The sequence below is a fragment of the Perca fluviatilis genome, chromosome 8 (assembly GCF_010015445.1).
Source record: "Perca fluviatilis chromosome 8, GENO_Pfluv_1.0, whole genome shotgun sequence".
Classification (NCBI taxonomy): Eukaryota; Metazoa; Chordata; class Actinopteri; order Perciformes; family Percidae; genus Perca; species Perca fluviatilis.
Window position 1 is genome coordinate 31,179,313 of NC_053119.1, and position 26,419 is coordinate 31,205,731.

At 42.9% G+C, this 26,419-nt stretch overlaps 1 protein-coding gene across 2 annotated transcripts in view; it reads left to right on the plus strand.

Moving 5' to 3' along the window:
• Nucleotides 1-10,753: 10,753 nt before the first annotated feature.
• LOC120563984 (synaptotagmin-9-like) overlaps nt 10,754-26,419 on the plus strand; it is a 309,829-nt gene continuing 294,163 nt past the window's right edge. For both annotated transcript variants that reach the window (XM_039808553.1, XM_039808554.1), the window contains exon 1: nt 10,754-10,980. In XM_039808553.1, the coding sequence (XP_039664487.1) occupies nt 10,833-10,980 (148 nt within the window). In that variant the 5' untranslated portion in view covers nt 10,754-10,832. The remainder of the gene's footprint in view (nt 10,981-26,419) is intronic.

The window sequence follows — 26,419 nt, forward strand, 5'->3', positions numbered from 1 at the left end:
CGGGAACATGTCTAAAACCGTATTTTGTTTGGACATGCTAGCACTTAGCACGGCTGCTGACGAAGCTAGGCCATATGGGACATGGGACACTTGGCCTGTTTTCAATAGGGGACTTGATTATTCCCAAGTGTCCCCTCCCCAAATGGCAAAAGTGTTCCCAAATGTCCTCTGACCTTTGGATCTTTATATTTTTGGACACTTGGGAACAATGCTTCTATTTGGGAAGGACAATTGGAAACACTTTTTCCATTTGGGAAGGACACTTGGGAACAGTCAACCCCCTATTAAAAACAGGCCAAATGTCCTGGTTTGGGCTTTCCACACTTTATTTAGAGAAACTACATCATTATTTATGGAAACTAAGTCAATATTTATAGATACTAAGTCATTATTTAGACAAACTGTCATTAATTGGAAAAAATAAGGGAATCAATTAATTAATTAGGGAAACTGATAGGAATGTAGGACATTTGGGAACACTTTTGCCATTTGGGAAGGACAGTTTGGAAACTTTTTGCCATTTGGGAAGGACAATTGGGAACACTTTTGCCATTTGGGAAGGGCAATTGCAGTGACTCCACCACTCTATCAAAATCAGGCCAAATGTCCTAGGTTCGGCTATCAACACTTTATTTAAAGAAACTAAGTCATTATTTAAGGAAACTGTCGTTAATTAGAAAAAGTTGGGGAATAATAGGAATGTAGGACATTTGGGAACACTTTTTCCATTTGGGAAGGACAATATGGAAACTATTTGCCATTTGGGAAGGACAATTGGGACACATTTTGCCATTTGGGAAGGTCAATTGGGAACACCTTTGCAATTTGGGAAGGGATCACTCAACCACCATATTTAAAACAGGCCAAATGTCCTGGGTCAGGCTTTGAATCCTTGTATCGCCTTTTCTTTTTTTTTTTCGTGCCCCTGGTATACTAACTGACTTCCATGGAGAGGAAGGGGGGCCAGACTGGAGCTGAGCCTGTGAAGAGGCCTCAGAGTCGGACACGCACCCCGGCCCACACACCCCCTGATGGATTTGGAAATGTCCTGGTTTGGGCTTCCACCACTTTATTTAGAGAAACTACATAATTGTTTAGGGAAACTAACTCGTTATTTAGAGAAAATAAGTCAATATTTATTCATACTAAGTCAATATTTAGACAAACTGTCGTTAATTAGAAAAAGTAAGGGAATCAATTAATTAATTAGGGAAACTGATAAGAATTTAGGACATTTGGGAACACTTTTGCAACTTGGGAAGGACAATTGGGAAGACTTTAGCCATTCGGGAAGGACAATTGGGACACTTTTTGACATTTGGGAAGGACAATTGGGAACACTTTTGCCATTTGGGTCAGGCAATTGGGACCACTCCACCACCCTATTAAAATCAGGCCAAATGTCCTAGGTTTGGCTATCAACACTTTAATTAGAGAAACTAAGTCATTATTTAGTGAAACTAAGTCATTATTTAGTGAAACTAAGTCATTATTTATAGATGCTGAGTCAATATTTAGACAAACTGTTGTTAATTAGAAAAAGTAAGGGAATCAATTAATTAGGGAACTGATAAGAATTTAGGCCATTTGGGAGTACTTTTGCAACTTGGGAAGGACAATTGGGAACACTTCTTCCATTTGGGATGGACATTTGGGAACACGTTTGCCAATTGGGAAGGACAATTGGCAACACTCACCCACCCTATTAAAAACAGGCCAAATGTCCTGGCCTTTCAAAAGTGTTGTCTGACCCCTTCTGAGGGTGCCAGTAGGGACCCTTCCCATGGGTCCAGGACCACCAAAATTTGGTCATTGATTCTCCACAACACCCTCGGCAACACTGAACAGGTTTCAGGCCATTATGTTACTGTGGGAAACAAAATATTAGCATTGAAAATTGCTTCATGACCTTTGACAATGGCTTTTTGACCTTTAGGTTTTATATTGTGGGACACTTAGGAACACTTATTCCATTTGGGAAGGACACTTGGGAACACTTTTGCCCTTTTGGAAGGACAATTGGGAACACTCAACCACCCTATTAAAAACACGCCAAATGTCTTGGTTTGGTGTTCCCTAACACTTTTCTTCCTTTATTTCATTTTCTGTTTTTAATAGGGGCACTGGCTGTTCCCAAGTGTCCTTCCCAAATGGCAAAAGTCTTCCCAAATGTCCTCTCCCAACTGGAGGAGTTTTGGCTGCATTTGTGGCTTCAAACCTGAAACGGAAAAATAGCAATTTTTTGAATTTCAGCTAGAGCCCTAGTTTTTGAGTATGTCGTTGCCAGCTCTTTATGGAGTAAAACTGTGTTGGTTTGGACGTGCTAGCACTTAGCATGGCTGCACAGGAAGGTCGGCCATTAGGGAACACTCAACCACCCTATTAAAAACAGGCCAAATGTCCTGGGTCGGTGTTCCCTAACACTGTACTTCCCTTATTTCTAAAATGGGACATTTGGCCTGTTTTTAATAGGGTGGTTGAGTGTTCCCAATTGTCCTTCCCAAACGGCAAAAGTGTTCCCAAATGTCCTATGTTCCTGAGCAACCCTGCTAAGTGCTAGCTGACTCTGAAGCCTGAGAGTGGGCTCAGCTCTGGTCTGGCCTCCCTTCCTGTCCCTGGAAGTCAGTTAGTATACCAGGGGCACGAAAAAAAATTGCAAACACCCAAATCCATCAGGGGGTGTGTGGGCCGGGGTGCGTGTCCGACTCTGAGGCCTCTTCACAGGCTCAGCTCCAGTCTGGCCCCCCTTCCTCTCCATGGAAGTCAGTTAGTATACCAGGGGCACGAAAAAAAAAAAAAAGGCGATACAAGGATTCAAAGCCTGACCCAGGACATTTGGCCTGTTTTTAATAGGGTGGTTGAGTGATGCCAATTGTCCGTCCCAATTGGCAAAAGTGTTCCCAAATGTCCTTCCCAAATGGAAGAAGTGTTCCCAAGTGTCCCAAAATATAAGGGTCAAAGGTCAAAAGGGTATTTTCAATGCTAATAAGTTTTTTTCACATTTAACATTGAAATAATGGCCTGGAACCTGTTCCATGTTGAAGAGGGTGTTCTGAAGAATGAATGACCAATTTTTGGTGGACCTGGACCCATGGGAAGGGCCCCTACTGGCTCCCCCAGAAGGGGTCTGGACATTTGGGAACACTTGTTCCATTTTATGAAACATTTCTTAGGCCTTACCCTGTCCTTCCCTTAGTGCGAAATGGGACATTTGGCGTGTTTTTAATAGGGGCGTTGAGTGTTGCCAATTGTCCGTTCCGAATGGAAGTGTTCCCAAGTGTCCCAAAATATAAGGTCAAACGTCAAAAGGGCATTTTCAATGCTAAACATTTTGCTAATAAAGACCTGGGCCCATGGGAAGGGCCCCTACAGGCTCCTCAAAAAGGTTTCTGGAGATTTGGGAACATTTCTTCCATTTCCCATCGCATTTTCAAAAATTATAAATATTCATAATTAATAAAGGAAAGACCCCAGAGACCCCAGATTTTGCACAGTAGCGGGCTGCGTGCCCCTCTACAAAAGTGCATAATATAATATAATATTTTTGCTCCAAACTGTCTAGAAAAAAAAAGTCCCGTTCAAAATTCACCCAAAACATGGTCTTAGGATCAATACGTCCAACACCACGTTTAAATATTGTTTTGAACGGAGAAACTTTTGTAATATGTTGTTGCCGGGCCCAAATGGGGCGGCCATGTTGGTTTGGAGTCGCTAGCACCTAGCATGCTTGCGTGGGAGGCGGGACAAATGCAATTACAAATGAATCGGAGGATTTTATAAGGGAAAATGAATGGGAAATGTTCCCAAATGTCTGACTTTTAAACAGCCATATTTCTTCCAAAAATGGTGCGACATGCATAAAACCTGCACGCAAGCGGTCGTCACAAACCATAGATTCAATGTGTAGGGCGTGGTCATCGTAGACCATCAGGAATCCTATATGCTCAAGGCAAAGGTCCTGGGGGCTGGAACCAAGCCAATATTGTAGCCATGCCCCTTTTATGCAACATACTTGACATTTGTTTAAATATGTTAATGACAAGTATAATTTCTTCAATTGTACTTGTTAGGTTTATAAGGGTTTTTTTCCATTTGGGAACACTTTTGACATTTGGGAACACAAGGCGGTGTGCGAGCCGGGCAGGGAGTCCGACTGTGAGGCCTGATTGCAGGCTAAGCCCCGGTCTGGCCTCCATTCCTCTCACTGGAAGTCAATTAGTATACCAGGGGCTTGGAAAAAGAATAGAAATATAACAAAGTATTGTAAGCCCAATGTTTTTAATAGGGTGGTTGAATGTTCCCAATTGTCCCTCCTAAATGGAAGAAGTGTTCCCAAGTGTCCCTCCCAAATGGAAGAAGTGTTCCCAATGTCCCAAAATATAAGAGCCAAAGGTCAAAAGGCCATTTTTTTACACATTCAAAATAACAGTCAAATAATGACCTGAAACCTGTTCAATGTCGACGAGGCTGTTCTGGAGAATGAATGACCAAATTTTGGTGGACCTGGACCCATGGGAAGAGCCCCTATTGGCTCCCCCAGAAGGGGTCAGATAACACTTTTGAAAGCCCAGGACACTTGGCATGTTTTTCATAGGGGGGGTTTTAGTGTTATCAGTTGTCCTTCCCAAATGGCATAAGTGTTCCCCATTGTCCCATGCCCCCCCTTTTTTCAAATTGCAAGTGTTCCCAATTGTCCTATGCACCCCTCCTCTTCCACCACCCCAAGACCCCCACCCTCGCAGTGTGTTCCCAAATGGCATAAGTGTTCCCAAATTGGCATCCCAAATGTCCAAAAGGTTTCCAAAAAATCAACGCATGTATGGCAAATGTCCCAAAACCCCGACCACATTGCCAATGGGGTACGTTTCGGCCAATGGCAATACCCGGCAATGTAAAATCAGGGACAATCGGGAATATATCCCTTATTGCTGAAAAAATACAAACGTTGTTTCAGGTGCTGTTCTGCTACTCACATGGCTAGAAATTGTCCAGTAGAGCTTAAATGCAACAAGTGTGAGAGTGATCGTCACAGTCATGCATCCAGAGGGCACCATCTCACCAGCGATGTCTCCCACAACTGATCCATGCACGGAGCAGGAAAACGGCTCTCCTCCAGAGGTAACTTCAAAGTGCGCTAAGGTCTGCGGAGAAGGTGCGATCTTGTGCAAAAATATGCTTGGTAAAAGTTTACCCACAAGGACAAAGAGAACGCTCAGTTAAGAGGTACGCAATCCTTGATGATCAGAGTAATCACTCACTGGTCAAATCCAAGTTTTTCCAGCTTTTTGGCATCCAAGATATCCTTTCACCTTACCTCATGAGGACCTGTGCTGGTACCACTGAAATGACTGGAAGGAAGGCTATGGGTTTTCAGATAGAAACACCGAATGGTAAAGTGTGTTTGGACTTACCCCCACTCATCGAATGTAACAAGATCATGAGCAACAGAGAAGAGATCCCATCATCTGAGGTTGCTCGTTCCAATGCTCATTTGAAACCTATTGCACCTTACATCCCAGGGATTGATCCTGAAGCGCAGATTCTCATCTTGCTTGGAAGAGACCTCATTCGCGTTCACAAGGTCAGACAGCAAATCAATGGTCCCCACAACGCACTTTTCGTCCAGCATTTGGATTTAGGGTGGGTGATAGTGGGGGAGGTCTGCATCGAGAGTGCCCACAAGCACCTTGAAGACAGGTATCTGTCTTCAAGACCAATGTCCTTCTTATTGACACCATGTCAGAATCACATCTCTGTTAAAGACAAAGCAAGCTATGGCGGGGAGAACATGCATGAGATCAAGGCATCGTACGGCAGGGAGAACAGGCATGATATCTCCACCTATATGCCAAGCAATCCTGATGCCAGCGTACCTGCAGAAGAGTAAATTGGACAAGGTGTGTTTATTACAAAAGAAAACGACAACACACCTGCTTTTGTCTTTTGAGGATGAGACATTTCTGGACATCGTGCAGAAAGAGTTCAAGCAAGATGAGCAAAACAGCTGGATTGCTCTGCTACCATTCAGGTCTCCCAGACCATAGCTTCCAAACAACCGTACTCAAGCCCTCTCCCGCCTCCACTCAGTGCGACGCACCCTTGACAAAAATCCTGAAATGAAGGAACAGTTTGTTTTGTTCATAGAGAAGTTTTTTGAGAATGGACATACAGAGGAAACTCCCTCCCTGCATGACAATGAACGTTTGTACTTACCCATCTTTGGGGTGTACCATTCCCAGAAGACGGGTCAAATATGTGTTGTGTTTGACTTGAGTGCACAAGAAGGTGGTCTCTTTCTTAACAGTGTCTTGCTCTCTGGCCCTGACTTAATAGGGTTTGTTTTTGTTAGAGAGGACCACAGAAACACAGGTTTCTCTGGTACAAAGATAATGACCTGACGAAAGAGATGGCAGAGTACCGAATGTGAGTGCATGTGTTCGGGAAGAGCGCTTCACCTGCGGTGGCTATATACAGCCTTCGAAGAGCAGCTCAAGAAGGTGAACAGAAGTATGGATCAGACTCATGTCGTTTTGTTGATCGGCACTTTTACGTGGATGACGGTCTGATCTCCCTCCCAACTGAAACCGAGGCCATTAATCTGCTCAAGCGCACTCAAGCCTCACTGGCAGAATCAAATCTCAAACTGCACAAAATTGCCTCAAATAGTGTTAAAGTGATGCAAGCTTTCACACCTGGAGATCTGGCTGCAGGGCTAAAAAACCTGACTGAGCCTCGTGATGAAGCTCTGCCTGTGCAAATCGAAGTATCAGGTTGTGCTGGGACATAGACTCACACTTTTACATTTAAAGTAGCGGTCAGCAACAAGCAACAGACCTTCCTGCAGACAAGTTCAAAAAGTGGGAAACATGGGAAAAATCACTACAGGATCTGAGTAACCTTCATCTTAACCGCTCATACATACAGCAGTCCCTTTCCAGTGCCACATACACTGATTGTGCCTGTTCTCTGACGCCTCAAACTGGGCCATAGGAGCGGTAGCTTACCTGAGGGCTATCTTAACAGATGGACAGTGTAGAGTTGGCTTTGTGCTTGAAAAAGCAAAGCTAACCCTTAACCAGAGCCCGCTATCCCTCGCCTTGAACTATGCGGTGCTGTCCTGGCAGTTGAAATGGCGGAAATGATCCTTGATGAGCTCGACCACAATCCCAATGCCGTGAAGTTTTACTGCGACAGTAAAGTGGTCCTTGGATATATACACAATGACAACAAGCGATTCTTTGTATATGTGCATAATGGTGTTCATTGTATACGCCGGACAACTTCTCCTCAACAGTGGCACTATGTGCCTACAGACCAAAACCCAGCTGATTTGGCCACCAAGTCTGTCTCTGCATCTCGGCTCATAGGCATCATGTGGTTTACAGGTCCAGAGTTCTTTCACAGACACCAACAATCTGAAGCAGACTAGTCTTTCAAGCTGGTGGATCCTGAAACAGAGAGACCTCAGCTTACCACCCTTGCCACTCACATAATTCAAGGTCAGGTTACCCCAGAATGGTTCCAGCACTTTTCCACCTGGGAATCTTTGAGCAGTTTCTTTTTTGGTCCACCAAACTTGTTCATACAGGGCAGATTCATCAGGCATCTGTAAAGGATGGCATCAGTGCAACAAACTTTGTACCCTAGAAGAGCTGGCTGTGGCGAAGTTGGCCATACTCAAATCTGTCCAAAGTGATGCTTTTCCTGAAGAGTATTCTGCACTAAAAGAAAACAGACCAATCTCAAAATTGAGTGCAATCCTGGATCTTGACCCTTTTATGTGTGATGGTCTCCTGCAGATCAGGGGACATCTAAGACCTGCATCAATCAGCTCTGAGGAGAAAACCTCAGGAACAGGAAACAGGGTGTAGATTTAACCCTTGTGTTGTCTTCCCATCAACCATGCACGTTTTTCTGGGTCAAAATTTAAAATGAAAACGTTTATTTTTCTGTCGCTTTTTTCCATGTCTTTTGTCACTATTCTGATGTTTGTTGATTTTTTTTCTGCGCTTGTTTTTTTGACGTTTTACACTTTTTTATAATGCTTGTAATGCAAAGTTATGCTAAAAATGTCAGCAGAGGCAGCCACTCTTAAAATATGAGGCAAAGCTTTCCACAGTCTAGGAGCAACTGTTTCAAATACTCTTATCACCTTTAGTTTTCAGCTTAGTACGGGAAACGGCCAGTAAGCCCGGATCAGAGGACCTCAAAAATCTGCTGACAACATAAGGGTGCAACAGGTCACTAATGCAGGCTGGTGCCTGGCCATTGATGGCTCTGTATGTTATTACAAGAATCTTAAACTGGATCCTGAATTTAACAGGGCAGTCAGGTGAATGAGGCCAGGACAGGCGTAATATGACATGACCTCCCTGACCATGTCAGTAGCCTAGCAGCAGCATTCAGGACCAATTGTAAACGATCTACAGATGATGTACTGAGGCAAAGTAAGAAGTAAAAAGAGAATTACAGTAATCCAAACGCGAGGAAACAATGGCATTATCAGCATTTAACTGAAGAACGTTACTGGCCATACAGTCTGTTATAGCAGACAGACACTCTTGTAAAACATTTACATTATTAATCTGGTTCGGTTTAAAAGATAAATCAACTTTAATATATCATCTAGATAGCAGTGATATCAAATACCTTTAAATTTACTGATAATGTGCCCAAGAGGAAGCATATAAATGGAGAATAAAATCGTTCCCAGAACCGAACCCTGGGGCACCCCACATGATAAGGCAGCGAACTCAGACATATAAGGGCCAGCAGCCACAGAAAAACTCCTACCTAACAAATATTAAGAAAACCAATCAAGGGCTCTCCCAGAGTTGCCCACCCAGTCTCTGATCCTGTCTATCATGATGCGGTGATCAACAGTATCGAATGCTCCGCTGAGATCAAGCGGCACCAGGACAGAACAATTTCCTGCATCAGGACTGGAATTTATCAAGTATATTATGTTTGTTTAGAGCTTGGGTAAGCTCATTGGAAACATCCATCCATCCATCTTTGTCCACTTATCCGGGATTGGGTCGCGGGGGCAGCAGCTCCAGCAGGGGACCCCAAACTTTGAAACAACCTTTTCTAAAAGTTTGGATATGAAGGGAAGCTTTAAGATAGGTCTGTAATTGTTGAGTAGGGATGGATCCAAGCTTGTTCAGGCCTGAGGACAACTACATGCCTATATTTACTCATGGTCATAGCGCCGCCTTCTGGCAACAGGAAATCAGCCTTATATATTCAAGGCAGTGCACTTTAACAAACTGCTTCTACTCATTTAACCCAACTGACTTCTGTGCAATCTAAAACTTTAAAAATTAAAAGTTAAATTAATAAAGGTCTAAGTTTAGTCGATGCTGCCATCGCATGCGATTTTGCTCTTTCCACTTGTTACCCTAAATTAAGATGTAGCTATTTAGTAAAAGCCTTGAGAGTTCCTAGGCTCTTACAAACCTAGGTGGCATTGTCAACAACTACCTACAGTAGTAATCGTGCCACATAAACATCTTCAATCCAAGAAGGTACATTTAAGTTCTACCCTTTGAGACATTCAAAATAATATACCAGTACAGCTGCAAATGAAGTTTTTAGTGGGGGTGGTAAAGGTGGTAGAAATGAACTCTACTCTTTTCCCAATTGGTTCAGGGATTAAGATGCATGAGATCTGCAGTAGTAGGACCCTCTTTCAGTTACCTGACATTAGTTTGATAATTAGCCTTATATATTTATATATATAGCTGAAACACTGCCAAAAGATAAAAAAGCTTTACATTCAAGTTTTTTTTATGTGCGTCAAGCTATTTCTTGATACACCAAAAGGTCCTCTTCTAATACTTCACAAACACACACAGAAAGAGAAAGTCAGACTAAGGCAGGGAGGCCTTTATTAGCTCCATCAACAGGATGTTAATGTGACATTTATCTGTAGTTCTCACCATTACCTCCATTAGTCAAGGTCAGGCTTGTGCATGTGGGCCCTCTCAGGCATTTGTGGCCCTTACCCCATTAAAACATCTGCTACCCAGGAGCACATCGGGATATTAATTCATTACTCATGTGTTTACCTTGTCAGAGGAATCACATCTTTGACTTTGCTCATTTGAATAATGAGGAACACTGAGGGATTTCATGACATTTGCACAATGTTCAGTAAGAGGTTCATCAGAAGACTGCTCTGTGAAGTGTTACGGCTACTGCTTGGATAGCATGGTGATGGTGGTGGTGGGGGGGGGGGGTTGATGGAAGCACAACTTCCTGTCTCTCTCTCTGCATCCCAGTGCATTAAGAAATAATTGAGCTCAGAGAAAGCCGAGCATTCATTTACGGACCATCACTGGCGCTGCTGAAGCCTGGAGGCTCAGTAGTAATTCAGCAGCACCACGGACAGGAGATAGAGGGAGAAGTAAGGCAGTAAGGAATAAAAGGAAGGGAAAGGAAAAAAGGAGAGGAGAAGACCGTGACCTCCCTGCTGGATTGGAGCTGTTTTTAAATTGCTGAACAACAAAACCAATGCAATGGATGATTTTTTAAACCGGTGAACACCTTAACTACAGTAAATTCGAATTTTGCGGATGCGTTGAATGCACTAGACCTATCTAGGGGTGTAGCCGTGGTGGTTCATGTGCATCTTTACACTGGTAGAGGCTGTGACCGAGTGTGTGTGTGTGTGTGTGTGTGTGTGTGTGTGTGTGTGTGTGTGTGTGTGTGTGTGTGTGTGTGTCTGTGTGTGTGTGTGTGTGTCTGTGTGAGAGAGAGAAAGAGAGAGAGAGAGAGGTGGTGAAGGATCAGCCGAAGTGGCAGACCAGTTAGAAGGATGCTGGAGGGCAATGCCTGCAGAAAGAGAGGATGAAATTTGTCGAAAGGCGCTGGAACTGCTCTCCGAAATGTGCTCTAAGGGAGAGGTGCAAGACGAGCACTGCCTGGATTTCATTTACTACTTCAGGGACCTGGCCAGACCGCGTTACACAGACTCAGGTCAGGCACAATCTTCCCTTTTAAAGTAGATCTACAGCTGTCCTTTAAATCATTTGAAATATGCAGTTTTATGGTCAGATTGTCAAGTTTGAGTTCATCATGAGGTTCATGGTCTGATCAAAATTAATTTCTATTTTTAGAAGATTTCAGACTTTAATCCCAAACAGAAGCATTTTCTTTCATATACAGCTAATTTTTTCATATACAGTTTATTTTAAACTTTCCAAACTGGGATTAAAGAGAAATATAACGAAATGTAAAATGTTATCCTTATTCTGTCGTTTTATGCAATCTATCCTCTTGCTTTGAAAATTGAGACCATGATTCTTAGATTCAAGGTAAGCTTACATGATTTGGCTTTTGTGTGCATACACTAAAATATGATTTTCTTTGGCCTTTAGTGGCCAGAGAAAAACATGTTTTATGCTAATAGGAAGTAGCATTAACACACCCCATACTGTGTTTTACTTTACGCCCTGTTTACTAAATGCAAATAGAGTGTGATCTGTGAACTTGTTACAGCACCAACAAAATTAACAAAGTTTTTCAGACATATATATAAGTATGTGTATATTTGTTTACAAATCCGCTACAGCATTCATCAACCTCCTCAAATAGACTGCACTGTTTGAGTATTTGTTTGATTTCTCTTTTACTCTGGTGGGCTGGAGAGAAAAAGAAAAAGCCCCACCCAATGTTCCCCATAGCTCCCAACACTTTGCAGACATGGGTCTAGCAAAACAATTAAAACCAGTAATCTAATCCAGTTATTTTGGACTCCCAGCATGGATTAGTTGGCTGGACGTTCTTCAGTATTAGCATTAGAAGCAATATTCTGATTAGTCAGAATAAAACATTATGGTATACTGTGTTTTACTTTACGCCCTGTTTACTAAATGCAAATAGAGTGTGATCTGTGAACTTGTTATAGCACCAACAAAATTAACAAAGTTTTTCAGACATATATATAAGTATGTATATTTGCTTACAAATCCGCTACAGCATTCATCAACCTCCTCAAATAGACTGCACTGTTTGAGTATTTGTTTGATTTCTCTTTTACTCTGGTGGGCTGGAGAGAAAAAGAAAAGCCCCACCCTATGTTCCCCATAGCTCCCAACTCTTTGCAGACATGGGTCTAGAAAAACAATTAAAACCAGTAATCTAATCCAGTTATTTTGGACTCCCAGCATGGATTAGTTGGCTGGATGTTCTTCAGTATTAGCATTAGAAGCAATATTCTGATTAGTCAGAATAAAACATTATGGCACACTCTGGAACTTTAAAAAAGCTCCATTTCTAGGCTGCTATACATACATAATAGTTACATGTACAGTGCACATAATTCATAATTAAAAGAGTATGAGGGCGTGCCATGCTAGCAGCTAGGCGAGCATTATAGGCTGGACTACAATAGAGCTGTTTGGAGCAGTTTATGAACAGTGTTTTCTGTTGGAGATGGACTTTGGGCTTTTTCACTTTGTAACCTATTACATGCACAAAAACGATATATAACACGATAAAGGAAAGGGAAAAAGCATAATATGAGCACTATAAATTATATTTGACTCCTGGAATTTGTTTTAACATCCCCAACTTCCCTTATCAGAGCATGTAGGAGCATGATCATTTGATTATATTTCTTATGCATATATGGTTACACTATAAATACAGTACAGTAGGCATATTTGTTCATTAATTTCTCTCCTTCTCTTGTGTGTGTTTACATGTATGTTGGTTTTTGTTAAAAGTTAAAAGCCGGTGCCTTTAAACATGTTACAATCCATCATTAAACATGCATGATGAAGAGGAAGTTCAAGCTACCAGAGTGGTTCCCCTGAGGAGCTGTGACCCACTTCCTCTTGTATTACACTGCTCTAAATGCACACACAACACAAACACACACACACACACACACACACACACACACACACACACACACACACACACACACACACACAGGTAGACAGTTTGATCCACACAAATTATTTAAGGGGAGACACCCTAAGTGAAAAAAAAGACTAATAGATATCAGCATGAAACTTCCCCAGTTGATTACTGACATTAAGGCAAATATCTTTTGTATTACAAGTTTTTTAAATGTATATGTTTAAATATGCAAATAAGGTATTATATCATTTAATATGTGCTAAGTTGCATATATTTCCAGAAGAGAAATCTGAACATTGGATAAAGCCAGATTCAAAATTCATGTTTCATTTTGTTGACATATTAAAGTCAAAGGGTTTTACAAAGGGGATTTGGGATATCTCTTTTTATCACAAAATACTGTCAACAGCCATAAAAAAATCTATTTTCGCCCTGTTTTTAGGTATAAAATGTTGTATAAATCAGACTCTGAGTGATATATGAACAAACCCCTCTGGAAAATCCTTAAGAATATAAATAGGAATACAACTGGGAAGTTTGGTGTATGCAAGAGCTGCTAAATTAAAGAGATTTCTGGCTCAGAGTATGAGAAAAAACCCATTTTGAGAAAAAAAAGTTCCGATGTCTTTTGAATGTTTGTTGCAATGAAGTTGCGGGAGACCGTGAAAGTTGCCAAAAAAGTTGCGATTTTTTCTTTTTTTTTATAGTTCTTTAAAAATAAAAAGGAAACTCTGGGCTGAGTTTTCCTAGTAACTTTCCCAAAAAGGCTCAGGATGCTGCAAATGTTGGTATAATATGAAAATGGCTGGTGGATTTAAGACAAAAAATAATAATTTATTGAATTAATCAAATTTGAACATATATGTCAGTGCTTTGTTGATCTTTAACATTGTTAGTTAATTTCATATCCTGGCCTGGGACACACATTCATACAGTTTGATAAAGTACTTATTGGACTTTAACTTATCATTGCACTTACAATAAAGAGCGTAGCTGTCCTCAATTTAGGTCATTGTGTTGTCTCATCTCCTGTTTTTCCTGCATCCACCGTGTGTGTGTGTGTGCGCGCGTCAGTCGCGGGGGAAACGGAGCAGCAGTCAAATGTTTGGAAAAGTTGCGGTGATTGGTCAAAATTTCGAGTCGCACCAAATTCACGGTGATTGGTTGAATTTGCGTCAATTGGCACGATCGCAACATCGCGAAATCCTGGAGGGACTGATTACTGCTAAACATAAAGAAACAAGCTATAACATTTTGGACATATGTATAAATGTAAGTCAAAAAGACACAATCCATTTCAAAGCTAAAAACACAAAAGCCAAATCCTGAAAACAGTCCCTCAGTCAGCTAATGGTGAAGCTAACTAACTAGGCTCCCATCAGCACTGGTTCATAACAACACAACAGAACAAAACAAATTATGAATAATTCAAATGATCAATATTTAGAACATTAGAGAAAGCAAACAAAGTAGACTAAAATTGTTATTTGACAGAGTATCTGCACACTATCAGAGATGTGAAGAAGAGACGGATCCTGACTAAATACAGGCTCAGTGACCACCAACTGGGTCAGACAGAGATGCACTTCCTCCTCCACTGTGAACAAGTATCTTCACTAAGAGATTTACACCTTGGAAAAATTGCCAAAAAAATAAAGTACTTTGTACTACAAAGTACTACTTTGAGAGCGAGAGAGAGTGACAGCACCATTCGCACATTCACATCAAGCGCTACATCGTTCCTTGATACATCTTGAAGACGGATAGATGTATAGACACTTTGCCTGTACACATCTTCTTTGCAAAGACTGCACACAAGTAGTAAACTGCTACAGAACCCATGATTCTGTAGATCATTGCTAACTTTAAGCCGTGTCTCTGCGCAATTAGGATAAATTAAACCACAGATCAGTTAATTCAACGCGCTACATGAACAATCAGCCACTGCTATGTGGCGCTCTAATTACCTCCGCTGTCTCAACATTCCTGTTTTCGAACGACAGTTTACGCATCGACGCACTGTGAGAAACGTTGTTATAAATTGGGATCAGCCAATGAGATTGTGCATTGATAAGACAAGATGGCGCCACGGATGGTAGCCTCGGTATTTTGCTCTCCAGTACTTTGTTTTTGTGCGTTTATTATGCTTTCTGCGGTCTTTCACCAATAACTTTTACCAGAGAGGAACTCTTAAACATCAGGCAAACCTCTTCAGGAACTTTTTCTCCGGTTTTCACTAACCCAGCAAGTTTTGCCGAAATCCTGGTTGGAGGTGCCGTGATCCTCTGTGGAATCTGCCGGAGACGCAGACGTGGGAAACGAGCAGGAGCGCTGGTGAAATAAAGGAAGCAGGGACTACGCACCTCACTTCCAGCCATTCACATAGCAAACGTCCGGTCCCTGGCAAACAAGATGGATGAGCTGCTGCTTCTCTAATGGTTGGTGTTTACATGCCTCCACAAGCCTGCGTAGCGGACGCGCTACAACAGCTAGCCGACCAGATAAGACATAGAGAAAAAACACACAGACTCTCTTGTCATTATTGTTGGGGATTTTAACAGCGCCAAACTCTATCAGGAACTCCCTAAATACAGACAGCATATCAAAATTCCCACCAGGGACAAAAACACATTGGACCACTGTTACACAGTTTTAAAGGATGCCGATCGCGCAATTTCCCAGGCAGCTCTAGGACTCTCTGACCACTGTCTGCTTCATCTCATCCCAACCTACAAGCAAAAACTAAAAACTTCCAAACCTGGGGCATCGACTGTAAAGAAATGGACAAGGGAATCAAAGCGGGAGTTGCAGTCATGCTTTGACTGCACTAACTGGAGCGTTTTTGAAGCTGCAGCTACAAGGTAGCCAAAAGAAGCTACAGTGAGAAACAAAAAAATAGTCTATCTGCCAATGACCCTGCATCAGTTTGGAGAGGTCTGCAAAAGATTAAATGACAATAGGCTTGTCGCCCTGACATCTGTGGTCATGAAATCCTTTGAAAGACTGGTGAGCCACGACATAACAGGACCCCTGCTGGACTCCCTGCAGTTTGCCTACAGGGCAAACAGGTCGGCGGATGACGCCCCACAGGGGTGTGTCCTCTCCCCGCTGCTCTTCACCCTCTACACTAATGACTGCACCTCAAAGAACCCGTCTGTAAAACTCCTCAAGTTTGCAGATGACACAACCGTCATTGGTTTGATTTTGATAGTAATGAGTCTGCTTACAGACAGGAGGTGGAACAGCTGGTCCAATGGTGCAGTCAGAACCATCTGGAGTTAAATCCCAAGAAGACTGTGGAGATGACAGTTGACTTTAGGAGAAGTCCCTTCACATTCATCTACCAACCCTTATAGAGCTGGCTCAGGTTTGCCTTGGACCACACTGAGGTCCTCTCTCTTTTCATCTGTGTGCACTCATGCCCCAGAAATGCTTGTTACTAATTTAGCTATGGGGAGCTTGTTCCCCGGAGTCGTTATGTTTTCTCACCTTGCAGTTTTCCTTGGATTAGTGTGGACCTAAATAATGGTTGCAGCTGCTGCCGTGGTCCTGCTACGCCATGAACTACTACAAGTACTATTTCTAGTCATAGTTCCATTATCTTTATTGTGACTATAATTGCCACTGTTCATTATACCCCCAACCGGCACCGTCAGACAACTGCCCACCATGAGCTTGGGTCTGTCCGAGGTTTCTGCCTAAAAGGAAGTTTTTCCTCGCCACTGTTTCACTAAATGCTTGCTCTTGGGGGAATTATTGGAATTATTGGGTCTTTGTAAATTATAGAGTGTGGTCTATACCTAGTCTATCTGTAAAGTGTCTCTGGTTAGGACGTGAGTGCCGACAGCGGTGAAGGCCCTATTGAAACTGAAGGAATTATAATTATTTTCTGCAAATTAATCGCCTTTTTGAGGGGTTTAACATATTCAAAAACTCACCAATGGCTCAAAAATGGCTCGCTAGCGCCCCCTACAAAGTTAAAACAATTGAGCCCCTACAGTGCGTTTAATGTAGACTCACGAAACTTGGTACAGATATGTAACATGTCAAGATGTACAAAAACCTTCATTGGAGCCATACCCTAAACCCAACAGGAAGTCCACCATTTTGATTTCAAAGTGCGAAATTAGTGTGATTTTGGCCATTTCCACGTCGTAGTTTAACAAACTCCTCCTAGAGATTTCATGCGATCAACTTCAAATTTGGTCTGTGCCATCTTAAGATGTAAAGATGAAAAGTTGGTAAAAGAAAAACTTTCCGTCATAGGGCGTGGCCGTGGCGGCCATTTTGTGCGTTTCGCCGCCGAAACAGGAAGTGGGTGTAACTCGAGTGTACATTGTCCAACTGGCTCGAAACTTGTCAGGATTCATAACACTCCAAATCTGAGGACATTTACTGGACAAAAGTCATAGTGCCCCCTAGTGGAAACAGGAAGTAGGCCTAAAAGTCAAGGTGCTATACTTTAACGAACTCTTCCTAGAGATCTCATCCGATGGACTTCAAATTTAGTCTGTACCATCCCAACACCTTAACGATGAAAAGTTATTAAAAGAAAAACTTTTCGTCAAACAGTTTGGGCGTGGGGGCCATTTTGAGTGTTTAGCGATCAACAAAGAAGTTGTTGTAACTTGAGTGTAGGTTGTCGTATCTGCCCAAAATTTCTCACAATTCAATTCAATTTCAATTCAATTTTATTTATCGTATCAAATCATAACAGAGTTATCTCAAGACACTTTACAGATAGAGTAGGTCTAGACCACACTCTATAAATTCCAAAACCCCAACAATTACAGTAATTCCCTCAAGAGCAAGCATTAGCAGTGGCTATTGCGACAGTGGCAAGGAAAAACTCCCTTTTAGGAAGAAACCTCGGCAGACCCAGACTCTTGGTAGGCGCTGTCTGACGGGCCGGTTGGGGGTGTGATGAACAGTGGCACATAACAGTCACATTAAAGATAATGGAACAGTGACTTCGAAGGTCATTGTGGAAGTTCATGTCATGTCGGATGCGGCGGACGCAGCAGGACGCAGCAGGATGCAGCCGGGAATTGCAGAAGAAGAAAGAAGAAAGAAACATAAGGACTCCAGGGAGTAAACTCCCCAGAGCTAGGTTAGTAACAAGCATTGCTACAATTGACAAGGGTCCAGGCCTGAGGACAGCTACAGACCAAAATTGACTTTTGGTCATAGCGCCCCCCGCTGGCAACAGGAAATGCACCGTAAATCGGATGACAAACATCATCCAATTTACATGAAACTTATGTGTGGTCTACATGTGATACTGAGCCGCCCCCTATACTTTAACCACGCCCCCTTTATCAGGCCACGCCCCCTTTCATAACATTTGAACCGTTTGATGTAGACCCTTGTGTGAGGCATCATTGAACTCAGCAGAGAGTTCCTTATACATTGGTGATTGCTTGGCCCGCCCCCTATGTTTAAGCCACGCCCCCTTTCATACATGCTGACCCATCTAAGGTAGAGTCTTGTGTGAGGTATCATTGAACTCAGCAGAGAGTTCCTTTTTAATTGGTGATGGTTTGACCTGCCCCCTATGCTTTAGCCACGCCCCCTTTCACAGCTAATGAAATGTATGACGTAGACTCTTGTGTGAGGTATCATTGAACTCGGCAGGGAGTTCCCTTTTCATTGGTGACAATTTGCGGTGTCTGAGTGCCACGCAAATGCATGGTCGCAAGGAACGGAGTCCGCCAGTAACCCCGATGCGCGTGGGCCTGTCCATCGCTGCTTGCAGCTTTAATTATGATTTGATACTATAAATAAAATTTAATTGAACTTGTTTTGGTGGAACATTTGCAAAATAAAATGCCACATTAAATATTTGTGGTGGGGAGTGGGATATCTTAACATAATTATAAATATATACTGGGAGGGAAAACTAAAGACAACTAATCGGAGGAAAATTAGGGACCGACAACGCCACCTGGGGACTTGCACCCTAGGATATGAAAACCAAATTCTAATAAGGACACAGGTTCAAAACTGATGAGGCAGAGACAGTAGATAAAACAGAACAAATGTTTTTATTATTAAAAATGATTTAAAAGACAACAACTGTGACAATACTAAAAACACTCCAATGAAATAAATATAATAAACTCAAAACGGTGGGCTGGGGCTTCAGTGGGGGGCAGACTACGGGGTAAGGATACCCCGTCTCCCTAGTCTGGGGGGCAACACCACAAACACTACAACAAAACATGCACAAAAAGAGTCCCAGTGCCTACTTTGCATGCAATGGGAGCGAGGTTCCAACCTGGTGCCTAGCCGCCCACCTGAAGACACCCAGGCCACGCCAAAAAGCAAGGGAACAAAAGAAGAACACTCCTGAAACAAAGAATCAAAAATGAACAAAGACCAACAACCCCAATCAGCAACTAAACAATCTTAAAACATATACTGAAACAACATAACAGAAATATATTCAAAATAAACAAACTTAATAAAGAAACTAAAGAAAAGAAAAGGCAAACCTAACAAAAACAAAGTAAAGCAGAACAGCAACAGGTGAACCTAAAACACAAAAGGCACATGTTAGTTGGAGGGACAACTTTAAATCACCAACAAAGAATAAAAATGGGTCACCCTACTCACCACCTTCAGCAGGCAACCACCACCAGGGACCAGCAAAAGATTAAACTGAGCCAGCTGAGGGCTTTTATACTGCACCTGGGCAGGGGTAGGAGCTAAGGGAGGAGTTTTACTGGAATACTGGTGTTGCGTTCACAACACCTCACTGTGGTTCACTACATATTGAATGAAGCTAACTGTTCACGCAATACAGTAAAGTGAGTGATTTAACTTGGATACCAGCTGGATACATGCAACTCCAACAATTTGGTTTTATCAGCTGTTTTTTAGGATAAGTGTTTTTTCTTTGCGTAGGCGAAGCATAGACGGGATAGGGGTCTCATCGCTACTCTTTGCAGATGATATGGTCCTGATGGCATCATCAGCCTGTGACCTTCAGCACTCTCACTGGATCGGTTCGCAGCCGAGTGTGAAGCGGCTGGGATGAGGATCAGCACCTCTAAATCTCAGGCCATGGTTCTCAGCAGGAACTACTAATGGAGTGCCTACTCCAGGTAGGGAATGAGTCCTTAGCCCATGTGAAGGAGTTAAAATACCTTGGGGTATTGTTAGCGAGTGAGGATGGATGCAGGAGATTGGTCAGAGAATCGGTGCAGCGGGGGCGGTATTACATTCAATTTATCGCACTGTTGTGATGAAAAGAAAGCTGAGCCAGAAGGCAAAGCTCGTTCCTACCCACACCTATGATCATGAAGGCTGGGTCATGACCGAAAGAACGAGATCCAGGGTACAAGTGGCCGAAATGGGTTTCTTCAGGAGGGTGGCTGGCGTCTCCCTTAGAGATAGGGTGAGAAGCACAGTCATTCGTGAGGAGCTCGGAGTAGAGCCGCTGCGCCTTTTGCATCGAAAGGAGCCAGTTGAAGTGGTTCGGGCATCTGGTAAGGATGCCCCGTGGGCGCCTCCCTAGGGAGGTGTTCCAGGCGCGTCCAGCAGTTTTGCCTCCTATTTTGACTGACTGTGGCCTGCAGGTGAGAAAGTCCAGTATCCAGTTGAAGAGATGTGTGTTGAAAACCCAGTGTATCCAGCTGCCTTATCAGCTGTTGTTGAATGATGGTATTGAATGCGGAGCTGAAGTCAATAAAGAGCATTCTGAGGTGTGTTCTTTTTTTCCAGGTGTGTAAATGCCAGGTGCAGAGTAGTGGATACAGCATCATCAGTGGACCTGTTGGCTCGATAAGCATATTGGTGGGGGTCCAGGATGGGGGGCAATATGTTATTTGTGATGTGCTGCATGACCAGTCTCTCAAAGCACTTCATGATGTTAGTGCTATGGGGCGATAATCATTCAGACACGATACGGAGGACTTCACAGATATTATGGTGGCAAATTTGAGGCATTTGGGAAAACAGCCTGGAGCAGAGAAGTGTTAAAGATGTCTGTGAGGGCATCTTTCAGCTGTTCGGCACATTCTCTCTGTACCCTTTCAGGTCTGTTATCCGGTCCAGTAGCCTGCAGGGATTGATCCGGGACAGGACTCTTTTGACACTGGATGGGGTGAAACTTACCCCAAATTCCACCAGCAACGGCTGCGTAACGGCTCTGAAACGGCGGCGTCATTAGGTTTCCATTAAAGTCAATGTGTGTATTTCCACTGACTGCATAATTGCTGCGTTCCGACTGCGTCCCAGCTCCGGCGATCTGCAGCCCTCCGGAGCAGATATGCAGAGCTTCTATTTTTGCCGGACGCCGGAGATCTCCGCAGCAATCCAGCACACGGCAGATAGTGCGGGACAGGAAGTCAAGCACAGAAGCAAAATGAAACATCTGGTTAATTTTCAAAATAAAATACACCGTGCTCACGGCGGATCATATTTTCCTGCACTACACCTTGAAAACACAGCACAGAGTTGTTTTCCCTCTAGTCCTCTGGATGGAAACAAACTGTTGTTGGTTTTGTGGTTCTATTCTACGTGAATTTGCGAGAACTTGTGGGTCCTCGTGACTACAGCTGTCAGTCATGGCCGCAGCCGTGCCGCAACAAATCCGGACCTAGTAGGTATTGACGTACGGCGGAGCATGCAGCAGACACGCAGTGGAGCCGGTCCGCAGCCGTTACGCATCCAGTGGAAATCCGGAGTTAGAGCCTGTTCTCCAGGCTGTGCGTGGCTTTCAGGGCAGGTGTGTTGTTTTAGTTTGTGGCCTCAAACTGTGCATAGAAGTCATTCAGCTGTGGTTGGGTTGGCTCAGTGGGTAGAGCAGGCGCACATATGTTAGAGGTTTATGCCTCGACGCAGAGGTCTAGGGTTCGTCTCCGACCTATGACGATTTTCTGCATGTCTTCCTCCTCTCTCTCCCCTTTCTCACCTGTCCTGTCCATTAAAGGCGGAAAAGCCCAAAAAATTATCTTTGAAAAAAAAAAAGAAGTAATTCAGCTGATTGGGGAGGGACGGATCACTGTCACACACCTGTGGGGGGGCTTTGTAATCTGTGATCTCCTGTATTCCCTTCCACAAGTGCCTTGTGTTTCTGCTGTCAGTAAAGTTGTTAATCTTCCTAGAGTACTGTTGTTACGCTCTTTTAGTTCCCAAAGACAGATTTTTTCTTGCAGTCTTCAGAGATGCCTCATCAACCGCTCTGAAGGCTGTGTCTCGTATCTTCAGCAGAGAGTGAACCTCCCCTGTCATCCATGGTTTCTGATTAGGGTGCGCAGTGATTGTTCTGGTCATTGTTACATCATCCATGCACAGGTGCACGGATGATGTAACAATGACCAGAACAATTCTGTAGACTGTAATGGATTGCAATCCATTACAGTCTGAAGATATTCCAGTCTGTGATTTCCATGCAATCCGGTAGTGCTGAGATGCTCCCCTCAGGCCAAACTCAAATTTTTATTCTGACTGGTTTCACTAGTTTCATCCGAGGTCGTATGCAGGTGTCAACATAATAGAGATGTGGTCTGAGGAGCCGAGGTGAGGACACAACAGCAGTGAGCCAAGTGCCAAGTGCTAGCTAGTATGTGTCTTTTAGCTCATAGCTTTAGCGGCAGACTGTTGTACGTCCCGCTGTTGGAATACTCTACAATACACTCACACTTTTACACCGTTTAGCTGTCAGCATTTTAACAGTTTAACCACAATTTCATAGTGGTTGGTGTAAACCGGGACATTTTAGCGTCCCGACAGGCTTTTGTCGGGACTCGGGACAAGCAACATAAAATCGGGACTGTCCCGGTCAAACCGGGACTTCTGGTCACCCTATTCTAACTGCTTGCGTTTGTCCAGAGACATGCAATAAAAGCGCTGTCTGACTGGTTTAGCATCTCCCACATCAATGTCGTGTTCAATAAGATGAGTACGAGACGGAACATCAGCGAATAAACATGAATAATTTTTTTTATCAGTTTCATTAACTGTACGCTCAGGTAAATGTTTTAACACTACCTTCAGTTTATCAAGTGACTTAGAGTTCTTACGATGCCCTCTTACCATACCATCTTCGGGTGTAATAAACTCTTCCTCATTTCCTACTGTCGGATCCACAGATGGTGGTGAATGCTCTAGTGCAGTGTTTCTCAAATGGGGGTACGTGTACCCCTATGGGTACTTTGGAGGACTGCAGGGGGTACGTGAGATATTTAACAAAATGTTTAATAGTTACAAGAATGTTGTCCAGAACATTGTTCCTCTTTATGTTGACTTTTTTTTTTTCCAAAAATGTGACATTTGTGTTTGAGAAACACGGCTCTGCTGCTGCACCTGAGGAAACCATAGACCCAGGACCTGGCATAGCAGAGCGAGCATAATAGCGTTTTAACCCCTTAACGTTCCGACGGCCCGCCCACGGGCCGTCGGCGTCTTTTTAACACGTGATGCTATGTATACAACTCCTATTTTTAAGTAGTTACTCATGCAACACATCTTTGGAAAGCTACAACTCTTGTGATTTCACTGATACAAACTATTTCAAGACACAATAACAACAGCAGGTACAATCATCGCCTATGTCTGAGTAACAAACAACTACAAAATTGAGGTAACTCACCTTTGAAGCCTCATCCATAATATTCTAACAAAAACGGTTTTGTTACATTGACAAAGGTCCAGACGATCAAATCCAGTAAACAATTTAGTCCAAACATATTACGACATTAGAATATATCCACGGACAGCTGTTTTTAAATTTCAAATTTTGCGGCAGTTATTTAATATTTGACTGTATTTCCTGGAGTAAATCTTGTTTGCATATATTTTTTTGCCGGTATCTACTATCAAAATGGCCCCTGCACTCTGACCTTTCCATTGACACCTCACTTGAACCAATAGGACCTTCCTGGTCTCGTCTACAGCCTAGAATAGCCAACGAGTGCCTGCGGTGAAAGAAGGTGCACGCCCTTTTATTTTGTGCCAATCGCAACCGGTTGTGCCGATGACTGACGTTTTGTATAGCCAATGAACTTTTTAATATGGAGAACTGATGCTTTCGCGGGTAGTACAGTTTTATATATCTCAATGAGTACAATCCTAAACATTATCTGTGTAGTGCAAACACCGGCAAAAACACGCCACCCCACCACTTTCTGCATCCTAAACCAAAACAAACGAGAAGTTGAGAATGGCGAAAATTAGCAAGTCAAGAACATATGGCATATACCCTCCAAGAAGCAGTGGAGGAATGTACTCGGCAACGTGAAAGCGACAAGTCAGAGGAGGAAATGTCTGAGAAAGACAGTGAAATGTCTTGCATCGACTCCGTGGCAGAGGACATGGTATGAAGGTAAATATGGTGCAAAACGTGAGAGCTTGTAGAATACAATGTGAGAACTTGCAGAACAAAAAAATTTAACTTGTATGTTAAAATTTGCACTTGTAAAATAAAAATGTGCACTTGTAAAATAAAAATTTGCACTTGTAAAATAAAAATTCACAAATGTGTAGATTGATATTTGCATGAACACAATGACAGCTGCAAACTTGTAATGCAACATTTACTCATGTACTTTTTTTTTTTTACTCAGGTTGATTTTCCATCACAACCACAACTCAGTGATTACAACCTCTCGAATCTGTCACTGTATGCGCTCTCTCGCATCACCAAGAGGCGAATCGGCCCGACTTTTGCAACACTTGTTGCGATACATTTGGTGCAAAACTAATTTGTACCTGTGGACTTAGGCTGTGGAGCTCTGATCCAACAGAACGGGGAAAGCAGGGTTTCTATCGCCAGATGAGGGACAACTCTGTCCGGCTTATTTAGCTATGTCGCATGGAAGCCTGGTTGAATAGCAAGCTAGCGTTAGCTAACTAACCAACCAGCCTGATTCTAAATAAATACCTTTTAATTATCTTAACACTTTTTAACAGTCAAACTGAAACACTGGCGGTGAGCTCCAGGTCCGCGCGCCGCAGACGGACCGTCACCAGCGGTATCGGCCAGCGGAGCAACATCGCTATTATTGCCAGAAAGCTCGCTACCGACCTCGACCTGCAGTCGGAGCTCCAGCGGGACACAGAGAGCCCCGCACCCGGTAGCAGCTCACCGCTAGTGTTGGTGGAATAGCAAGCTAGCGTTAGCTAACTAACCAGCTTCTAAATAAATACCTTTTAGTTATCTAAACACTTTAACAGTCAAACTGAAACACTGGCGGTGAGCTCCAGGTCCTGCAGCCGCAGACGGACCGTCATCAGCGGGTAACACGTGCCAAGTTCTGCATCCCTGCCAAGACTTCCATCCATAAGGGGAAATAATGATTTTATAAGGCAAAGTAGCTACTGTTTAATTAAAATGTAGGCTATATACATTCCTTTGTCATGTTCATCAATGATGATTATAATTTTACAACGTTTAGAGACATCAATGTTTTATCAGACTATCATTTCCTTGCTACCTGGGTGCAAATCTCGGCAGCAACGAGGGTTAAGAGATGACGCATTATTCGGCAAAAATAATTGCTGCTGCCCGCGAGGTGGATGTAATTCTGCAGAAGCTATTGTTGCTGCCCAAGCGGGTGCAATGATTGGCAGTGAGGCACAACATCAGCAAAGCAAGCTGTGGTCATGGCCGGGGGATGTGCCGATGCTACCGGGTGCGGGGCTCTCTGTGTCCCGCTGGAGCCCGACTGCAGGTCGAGGTCGGCAGCGAAGCTTTCTGGCAATAATAGCGATGCTGCGCGTGGCCGATAACCGCGCTGGTGACGGTCCGTCTGCGCTGCAGGACCTGGAGCTCACCGCCAGTGTTTCAGTTTGACTGTTAAAAAGTGTTAAGATAATTAAAAGGTATTTATTTAGAATCAGGCTGGTTGGTTAGTTAGCTAACGCTAGCTTGCTATTCAACCAGGCTTCCATGCGACATAACTAAATAAGCCGGGACAGAGTTGTCCCTCATCTGGCGACTAGAAACCCTGCTTTCCCGTTCTGTTGGATCAGAGCTCCACAGCCTAAGTCCACAGGTACAAATTAGTTTTGCACCAAATGTATCGCAACAAGTGTTGCAAAAGTCGAGGCGCAGATTCGCCTCTTGGTGATGCGAGAGAGCGCATACAGTGACAGATTCGAGAGGTTGTAATCACTGAGTTGTGGTTGTGATGGAAAATCAACCTGAGTAAAAAAAAAAAAGTACATGAGTAAATGTTGCATTACAAGTTTGCAGCTGTCATTGTGTTCATGCAAATATCAATCTACACATTTGTGAATATTTTTTCTACAAGTGCAAATTTCAATTTACAAGTTCAGATTTTTTTACAAGCTCTCATGTTTTTTTCTTTTGTGACTTCAAATGTGAATAATTTTTACAAGTGCAAATTTTTATTTTACAAGTGCAAATTTTTATTTTACAAGTGCACATTTTTATTTTACAAGTGCAAATTTTTATTTTACAAGTGCAAATTTTTATTTTACAAGTGCACATTTTTATTTTACAAGTGCAAATTTTAACATACAAGTTAAATTTTTTTGTTCTGCAAGTTCTCACATTGTATTCTACAAGCTCTCACGTTTT